This window comes from Sebastes fasciatus, chromosome 13 (assembly GCF_043250625.1).
Source record: "Sebastes fasciatus isolate fSebFas1 chromosome 13, fSebFas1.pri, whole genome shotgun sequence".
In the NCBI taxonomy this organism is placed as follows: domain Eukaryota; kingdom Metazoa; phylum Chordata; class Actinopteri; order Perciformes; family Sebastidae; genus Sebastes; species Sebastes fasciatus.
The window spans coordinates 32916088-32926641 of record NC_133807.1 but is presented as its reverse complement, the minus strand read 5'-3'; the positions used below and the strand labels follow the sequence as shown (position 1 = coordinate 32926641).

The 10554-nt window shown below is 39.0% G+C and overlaps 1 gene segment (V, D, J or C); it reads left to right on the top strand.

Moving 5' to 3' along the window:
• Positions 1-477: 477 nt before the first annotated feature.
• LOC141781465 (immunoglobulin heavy variable 3-23-like) lies at positions 478-4794 on the top strand. The segment is given in 3 exon segments: positions 478-520; positions 617-733; positions 4598-4794. Coding segments are annotated over 3 exon segments (357 nt in total).
• The last annotated feature ends 5760 nt before the right edge of the window (positions 4795-10554 follow it).

The window sequence follows — 10554 nt, the reverse complement described above, 5'->3', positions numbered from 1 at the left end:
CCGTAGTCCACTAACCAATGGGTGACGTCATGGTGACTACGTCCACTTCTTATATTCAGTCTATGGTTGGGACAGTTTATCGTGACTCACAGCAACGCCTGCATTTATAAGAAGACAACCTTAGTGTGATGAAAACTTTACAATATTCTGTTTTTAGACATTAACTCACTAACTTCCAGAGTTTTAAAACATATCTTTACATTAAATCAAATCAAAGCAGCGCTACAAGTTTACTAAATTAACCCTCTAGATGGTGACATTTAAGTCCATATAAGATCTTTCATAAAAATATGTACTTTAAATAAAAACTGATTTCTCTCTGGTCTCTAGAGAAGACACACTGTTTACACCTTCAACTGATTCAAATGACATTTAAAAGATGATTCAACAATATGCAAATGAAGGTGACTTCTAAAGAAGTGAGTGAGTGTCAGTGAGAGACAGAAGAGCTCCATCAGCTCAGCTTCAACATCAACCATGTTCTCTGGAGCTCTGATACTGCTGCTGGCAGCTGGATCCTGTGAGGAGCTTTCACTGGATTCACACTAATAAACACATTAGAAACACTGAATAGTCAGATGAATGATGGAGATAATGTTGATTTGTGTTTCCACAGGTGTGAACAGTATTGATCTCATCCAGCCAGACTCAATGGTTGTGCAGCCTGGACAGTCTTTGACCATCACCTGTCAGGTCTCTGGTTATTCTCTGACTGATAACAGCTATGCAACCGGTTGGATCAGACAGTGTGAAGGAAAACCAATGGACTGGATTTCCCATCAGTGGGGAACAGGTGGCCTTTATCAAAATAATGCTCTGAAGAACAAGTTCAGCTACAGCAGAGACACTTCAGCTGGAACAGTGACTCTAAACGGACAGAACGTGCAGCCTGAGGACACAGCTGTGTATTACTGTGTACGTTACTCCACAGTGATACAAACCACCAATAGACCTGTACAAATACTCAGCAACCAGCCAGACTCAACCACACACACATGTTGACAATGTCAGATAGAAAGAAAGTCACAAGCAGTTACTTTACTTTAAAAATCCGTCTGTGTTCAACTTCAAACTCTTGTACCAAATGTTTTATCCCTGAGTTCTTGTATGTTGATGCTGAGAGAAGATGAAAAAGAACTAATTGCTTCTTTTGATGCAAAGAGATAGAAAAAGAAAAAACAATATTCTATTAATATAATTTACTGTTTATTGTGAACATGTTAAATGTTCTACCTGCTAAATATCAGTATATTAACATTATTATTGGGAGCATGTTAGCATTGAACTCAAAGCACCGCTGTGCTGAAGAACAGCCTCACATGGCTGTCGACTCTTACCTTGTTTAATGTTCTCTACATTATTTAGGACTGCTGATAGAGACGCACCGATCCAACCTTTTCAGTCCTGATACCGATAGAGATACCTGGGCTTTGGGTATCGGCCGATACCGAGTACTGATCTGATACCAGTGTTTAATTAATAAACTGTATGCCTCACTGTGTGGACGTGACCGGGATCATTCTTTAATGTGTAAGGAAACATCAGGCTGGACTTAAACATTGTGTTCTTAACTTTGTAAAACAAAATGTAACAAATACAAACACATATTTATGTTATTTATACTAATTGAATTTGTATTTTATTAAAATAATAAATCGTACACCAGCAGACTCTTCTATTGGCTCCAGTTAGACCAACATTGATGCTTCATATATGTTTGATTCTATATATGCAAACTCAGTGAGCTTCAGCTATAAAACATCACATCAGGCTGTCAGAGGAGTTCACAGCACGTCAGCTTCAACATCAACCATGTTCTCTGGAGCTCTGCTGCTGCTGTTGGCAGCTGGATGTAAGTCTCTCTGGATCTGTCAACACTTCTTCTTTTACAGTACAACTTGATATTTTTGTGATAAAAAGCATGTTCTTGTTTTTTAACAGGTGTGAAGGGTGAAACGTTGACTCAGCCAGCCTCTGTGACTGTGCAGCCAGGTCAACGTCTGACCATCACCTGTCAGGTCTCTTATACTCTCAGCAGCTACTGGACAGCTTGGATCAGACAGCCTGCAGGGAAAGGACTGGAGTGGATCGGAAGCGGAGCTGGTTCAACATCAAATGTCAAAGATTCACTGAAGAACAAGTTCAGTATCAGTTTAGACTCTTCCAGCAACACAGTGACTCTAAACGGACAGAACGTGCAGCCTGAAGACTCTGCTGTGTATTACTGTGCCAGAGACACACACTGGTTAAAGTTACCAGAGAAGCTGTACAAAAACCTTAAAGAATGTATTCTTACAAAGACCAACAGGGGGCAGTAGGAGACCTTAAATATGATGGCAGTAAAGAGCAGTATAACAACGCCACTAGATGAGCTGCAGGTGATTTTGTGGTGTTTGACTTCCTGTTTGTTTTTTATCAACAATGTGATGCTGAATAACTGACTGAGTCTCAGTTTTATTGAGACTGTTGATGTCTACATGTGGTTTTCTTTCCTCTGTGTTGGTTTGTAAAAGATAACAGCAGTTTTGTTTTAAATAGTAATCACATTCACATCCTCTAACAGACTGTAGAACTGGGTAACAACTGGTGTCATTCAGCAATTACACATTTGAGTGATCAAAATCACATGTGGAGTTCCCCACATGTCCTTTCTCAGGCCTCTACATGATCCCACTACTTAGTTTATGGAAAACAACGAAATCTGAGATCAGCTGAGTCCTCCCTGTGAGGAGGAGTCAATGCAAAACTCAGATGTCTTCCACCTCTACTTATCTGACTGCAGAGAGGAGGACAGAGGACAGTGGACACACAGTTTAACATGATGGACTATAGGACAGGACTGCTGCTTTTAACCATCTGCTGCTGGACAGGTCAACATTTACACTGATGTGGAGTTGACATAGTTTTTATTTGTGTAACTTACATATTTCTCATGATGTATTTTTATATCTTGACAGGTGTTGATGGTCAGACTCTGACAGAATCTGAACCAGTGATTAAAAGACCTGGAGAATCCCACAGACTGACCTGTACAACCTCTGGATTCACATTCAGCAGCTACTATATGCACTGGATCAGACAGGCTCCTGGAAAAGGACTGGAGTGGATCGCTGCTATCAGTAGTGGTGGTGGCAGCGGCAAATACTACTCCCAGTCAGTTCAGGGCCGGTTCACCGTCTCCAGAGACAACAACAGACAGCAGCTGTATCTGCAGATGAACAGTCTGAAGACCGAGGACACAGCAGTGTATTACTGTGCCAGAGACACACAGTGAGAGACGATAATAGGAGAGTCATACAAAAACTACTTCCTCTATTTACCACCACCACTGGGAACACTCTGTTATCTCAGCATCACTTTATTTTTGTAATACTGTTGATTAAATTCTCTGTATTAGTGTGGTGAAACTGGGTCCACATGTCTTCAACTTCACACATTACTGATAACAGCATTTAACTTTATTGTTTACAAAGTGAATTTATTTGACTCCTACCTATATCACGTATGGAGGTTAATACTTTATTTAAAACATTTTTTCATCTTAAAGAATGTATAATAATATAGTCATTAAATAATTACAGTTGTGTTTAAACTGTCTAACAGATGTGGAGAGTGAAGTGAATCATGAATCTGATAATTGTTTGAAATTATATACATAGTAAACACATAATACAGTATATTTAAGAAATAAAAGTTAAAAGCTGAGTTATCGGTTCATTTGGATAAACTTTAGTCAGCTGATCATTTGAGTCTATGTGGAGGTAGAAGGAAGTTACCGCTTTTATTGTGGTAGTCTGAGTAACGTGACGTCATATCCGTTCCGTATCCGTCAACCAAAACAAACCTCAGAAATCATAAAACGTAGGAGGGTCGTCATGGATACGACCTGCACCCTCACATGTTAAATCCAGCGTGGTAAACACTACACATCCACTATTGTTGTCCTTGACACACGGTTTAGATAATATTCTCTTTTATATATTATGATATCATATTATTTGTACCACTCCTCCTCAGGTGTAAATGTCTGCAGGTGTGTGGATTTTTAGGTCGGGTTATGGGTTTTGATTCTATTTCGTTTATATGTTGTCATCAAAAATTGTCAATAAAAATAATATACAAAAAATAAAGAAAAATAATACATCTTCTTTCATATGTGTCAAAATAAATAATTCCAAATGTTTGACTGCTTGTGCCAGGACAGTCCACCCTTCTTTTATAGCCTGGCGGTGTCGTTCTCTATGCAAAGTGAACTTCCTCACAGTCTGCCATAAAGACTTGATATCATGCTGTCAGCTGCAGCAGAAGAAGAGAAGCTCCCATCACTTCAACACCAACCATGTTGTCTGTAGCTCTGCTGCTGCTGCTGCTGCTGGCTGCTGGATCCTGTGAGTCTCACTGAGGCAGAAACACTGACAGTATGATCACAGCACACCGACTGTACACCGTTATTACACTGATTCACTGTTCAACATGTTCTCCTCCACAGGTGTGAAGGGTGAAACGTTGACTCAGCCAGCCTCTGTGACTGTGCAGCCAGGTCAACGTCTGACCATCACCTGTCAGGTCTCTTATTCTGTTAGCAGCTACTGGACAGCTTGGATCAGACAGCCTGCAGGGAAAGGACTGGAGTGGATCGGAAGCGGAGTTGGTTCAACCACATACTACAAAGATTCACTGAAGAACAAGTTCAGTATCAGTTTAGACTCTTCCAGCAACACAGTGACTCTAAACGGACAGAACGTGCAGCCTGAAGACTCAGCTGTGTATTACTGTGCCAGAGACACACAGTGAGAGACGATAATAGGAGAGTCATACAAAAACTACTTCCTCTATTTACCACCACCACTGGGAACACTCTGTTATCTCAGCATCACTTTATTTTGTAATACTGTTGATTAAATTCTCTGTGTTAGTGTGGTGAAACTGGGTCCACATGTCTTAATAAGCACATGCATCAAGATCATTAAAAAAACATACGTCTTGTTAACATTTTAAACAGAAAGCTTCCATGTGATTTACAGATTTAACACCAATATTTTTGTTGTCATGAAAAATACATAAAATCCCCCAAATTCTGAAATCAACACATTTTACAGCGATAAAAAAGGAGCATTTATATATTTAGAAAGTTAAACGGTAACTTCAGTCCACCCTAAACTAGATACGTTTTTAAAAGTTGATTATCTCAAAGAAACCTATAAATAATGTTTTCCTCAAAGACACCAAGACTCTGATGGACTTCTAACCTTTAACCTAAATGACATCAATCACACCTGAGATGATCAGTCAGTCGGACTTTTATGGTTCTGATTAGTTTACAGATTTTACATCAGAAAGGAGAGACAGAAAAGAGTTGACTTGTTTGGAGCATATGATCACTCCATGAACTCTCATCTGCTGCTGCTTACAGGGAATACTACTAATAATAATAATAATAATAATAATAATAATAATAATAATAATGATAATAATGATATAAAGTAAAATAACGTGAAACACAAAGTTGTAAGAGACGTAGTGAGATGATTTTTTAAATACAGTCAGTAAGGAGATGAAAATAAAGTTTTGAGGAGAGACTGAAAAGACGACACTGTTTAATCTGTCCTCTGAGGTCCAAAACTGAGGGACAAATAAAGTAAAGTTACCAGACAAATCAGCTTCACTCCTTCTAGTGAGGAGGAGTCAATGCAAAACTCAGATGTCTTCCACCTCTACTTATCTGACTGCAGAGAGGAGGACAGAGGACAGTGGACACACAGTTTAACATGATGGACTATAGGACAGGACTGCTGCTTTTAACCATCTGCTGCTGGACAGGTCAACATTTACACTGATGTTGAGTTGACATAGTTCTTATTTGTGTAACTGACATATTTCTCATGATGTATTTTTATATCTTGACAGGTGTTGATGGTCAGACTCTGACAGAATCTGAACCAGCGATTAAAAGACCTGGAGAATCCCACAGACTGACCTGTACAGCCTCTGGATTCACATTCAGCAGCTACTGGATGCACTGGATCAGACAGGCTCCTGGAAAATGACTGGAGTGGATCGCTGCTATTTATAACAGTGGCAACATCTACTACTCCCAGTCAGTTCAGGGGAGATTCACCATCTCCAGAGATGACTCCAGCAGTAAAGTCTATCTACAGATGAACAGTCTGAAGACCGAGGACACAGCAGTGTATTACTGTGCCAGAGACACACAGTGAGAGACGATAATAGGAGAGTCATACAAAAACTACTTCCTCTATTTACCACCACCACTGGGAACACTCTGTTATCTCAGCATCACTTTATTTTGTAATACTGTTGATTAAATTCTCTGTGTTAGTGTGGTGAAACTGGGTCCACATGTCTTAATAAGTACATGCATGAAGATCATTAAAAAACATACGTGTTGTTAACATTTTAAAACAGAAAGCTTCCATGTGATGTGCAGATTTTACACCAATTTTTTTTTCATGAAAAATACATCAAATCCACAAAATTCTGAAATTAAAACATTTCACAGCGATAAAAAAGGAGCATTTATATATTTAGAAAGTTAACCGGTAACTTCAGTCCATCCTAAACTAGATACGTTTTTAAAAGTTGATTGTCTCAAAGAAACCTATAAATAATGTTTTCCTCAAAGACACCAGGACTCTGATGGACTTCTAACCTTTAACCTAAATGACATCAATCACACCTGAGATGATCAGTCAGTCTGACTTTTATGGTTCTGACTAGTTTACAGATTTTACATCAGAAAGGAGAGACAGAAAAGAGTTGACTTGTTTGGAGCATATGATCACTCCATGAGCTCTCATCTGCTGCTGCTTACAGGGAATCATAATAATAATAATAATAATAATAATAATAATAATAATGATATAAAGTAAAAAAAATGAAACACAAAGTTGTAAGAGATGTAGTGGGATGATTCTTTAAATACGGTCAATAAGGAGATGAAAATAAAGTTTTGAGGAGAGACTGAAAAGACGACACTGTTTAATCTGTCCTCTGAGGTCCAAAACTGAGGGACAAATAAAGTAAAGTTACCAGACAAATCAGCTGAGTCCTCCCTGTGAGGAGGAGTCAATGCAAAACTCAGATGTCTTCCACCTCTACTTATCTGACTGCAGAGAGGAGGACAGAGGACAGTGGACACACAGTTTAACATGATGGACTATAGGACAGGACTGCTGCTTTTAACCATCTGCTGCTGGACAGGTCAACATTTACACTGATGTTGAGTTGACATAGTTCTGATTTGTGTAACTGACATATTTCTCATGATGTATTTTTATATCTTGACAGGTGTTGATGGTCAGACTCTGACAGAATCTGAACCAGTGATTAAAAGACCTGGAGAATCCCACAGACTGACCTGTACAGCCTCTGGATTCACATTCAGTGACCTCTATGTGGCCTGGATCAGACAGGCTCCTGGAAAAGGACTGGAGTGGATCGCTCGTATCAGTAGTGGTAGTGGTAGCAGCATCTACTACTCTCAGTCAGTTCAGGGCCGGTTCACCGTCTCCAGAGACAACAACAGACAGCAGCTGTATCTGCAGATGAACAGTCTGAGGACTGAAGACTCTGCTGTTTATTATTGTGCTCGAGAGCCACAGTGACTGGAGTTGGTTGAGCAGCTGTACAAAATCCTAAAGGACTCATTCTGACTGGACTGATATCCGTCACATTCTCGTGATATCTCGTGGAGCGCCTTGAAACAAATCTCTTCAAATTTGGCAGAAACGTCCACTTGGTCTCATGGATGACATTATTTGATTTTGGTGGTCAAAGGTCAAGGTCACTGTGACCTCATGAAACAATTTTTTTGGCCATGACGCAACAATTCATGTGCTAATTATGACAATTTTACACAAATGTCTGAAAGGATAAAATTATGTAGTGATGACATTTTGGACGGACACTACGGACATTTTGGACGGACAGGCGATTAGACTGTTGTCAGTCGTTATCAGTCACTATAACACAATAAAGAAGTGAAGATGGCGACGGCCAGAAACCGAGATGATTTGGTGTAAATTTTAGCGAGGAAAAACTGTCTCCCCTTTACAGACATAACCACTTTATGATAATCACATGCCGTTTTAGTTATTGTCTCCTATTCTAAAAAGGTGTATCTGAATATTTCTGCATTCTGGGATCCCTAAACAGTCTTGAATTACATACATTGGGCATCACTGTAAAGCTGAGATTCTTGTGGATCCAATGAGCCCACCTGTATTCATGTGTGATGATGTTAGTCCCCATAGGAGACATTTCATTGACCTCACTATATATAATGACCTGTGGTGACCTCTAGGATAATCACAGCCTCATGAAACTCTACAGCCACAAGCTAGAGACCTAGAGCATTCAGAGGATGGATGGATCAGACTAGAGACCTAGAGCATTCAGAGGATGGATGGATCAGACTAGAGACCTAGAGCATTCAGAGGATGGATGGATCAAACTAGAGACCTAGAGCATTCAGAGGATGGGTGGATCAGACTAGAGACCTAGAGCATTCAGAGGATGGATGGATCAAACTAGAGACCTAGAGCATTCAGAGGATGGATGGTTTTCCCAGCTAGATTGACAAAAAGGGGGTTTCTGAGCGGTTTACACAACACAAGTGCTCGCCACCCAATCGCCAAAAAAAATGCAATTCTTGCAGAGATCTCCCAAATTTCAAAAGTTTTTGATTCCAATTCACAGCATGGCTTTTTCTATGGTGTTCCTCAAGGTCTTGGTGTCTTAATGTGGTATTTTGGAGGGATTATTGATCATTTATATAAATTCTCAGGGTGGAGAGAGTCACCGTGATGACAGATTTAGTGTATATGTATAGGTGGACATCATCAGCGTAGAAGTTGAAGTGGGGGTCATGATGACGGATGAAATTACAGAGGAAAGCTTCCATGTGATTTTCAGATTTTACACCATTTTCTTTTTTCGTGAAAAATTCTGATATTAACACATTTTACAGCAGTAAAAAAGGAGCATTTATATATTTAGAAAGTTAACTGGTTTACAACCAGACCAAAATAAAGTATGCATTGTGCAGTAAAATGTACGTAAAGTAAAAGTATGCATTGTGCAGTAAAATGTACTTAAAGTAAATGTATGCATTGTGCAGTAAAATGTACGTAAAGTAAAAGTATGCATTGTGCAGTAAAATGTACTGAAAGTAAAAGTATGCATTGTGCAGTAAAATGTAATTAAAGTGCTTAAAGTAAAAGTATGCATTGTGCAGTAAAATGTACTTAAAGTAAAAGTATGCATTGTGCAGTTAAGTATATTTGAAGTATTAAAAGTAAAAGTACAGTATGTACTGTGCAGTAAAATATACTTAAAGTACTTAAAGTAAAAATATGCATTGTGCAGTAAAATGTCTTATGTATCACTCAAAATGTATGAATAAATGCAGTTAGGAGTTAATAAATGTAAATATAATACATTCACGTCTTAAAAGTTGACAGTAAAACAAAGTTAACACTAGTTTTATTTCTGTAAATGAGAATTTTTCTAAATGTTTGTGAGCGTGTAATGACATTAAAATATGAGATGTGAAGCAGAGGTGATTTCCAGGCATGTTTTCACTCTGCAGATATAAAAACAGTGAACAGACTCTTCTATTGGCTCCAGTTAGACCAACATTGATGCTTCATATACACCACTGAGACCGCCCGCGATCTGTCTGACTTTACTGTCTTTCAGAGGCTCTAGTAGGTTCAGTTTTAGGGTTAGAGTGAAGACACAGATATCATATGAAACTAAAAAACCTAAAGAATCCATTGGTACCAACCATGTCGTACTACCATGTCGGCAAGGCAATTTATAAAGCTCCGATGTTGGGCTAAATACAGACATGCCCACTTTATGATAATCACATAGTTTTAGTTATTTTCTCCTATTCTAAAAAAGTGTGTTTGAATATTTCTGCATACTGGGGTCCCTAAACAGTCTTGAATTACATAAATTGGGTATCACTGTAAAGCTGAAACTCTTGTGGATCCAATGAGCCCAACTGTATTCATGTGTGATGATGTTAGTCCCCATAGGAGACATTTCATTGTAGTGAGACCATTTTCTTTTTTTTAAACTTGACCTCACTGTATAAAATGACCTGTGGTGACCTCTAGGATAATCACAGTCTCATGGAACTTTACAGCCACAAATTAGAGACCTAGAGAATTCAGAGGAATGGATGGCTTTCCCAGCTAAATTGACAGTAAGGGGGTTTCTGAGCAGTTTACACAACACAAATGCTCGCCAGCCAATCGCCAAAGAAATGCAATTCTTGCAGAAATCTCCAAAATGTCAAAAGCTTTTGATCCCAAATCAAAGCATGGCTTTTTCTATGGTGTTCCTCAATGTCTTGGTGTCTTAATGTGGTATTTTGGAGGGATTATTGGTCATTTTTATTAATTCTCAGGGTGGAGAGAGTCGCCGTGATGACGGATTTAGTGTATATGTAGAGGTGGACATCATCAGCATAGAAGTTAAAGTGGGGGTCATGATGACGGATGATATTACAGAGGGGGAGCATGT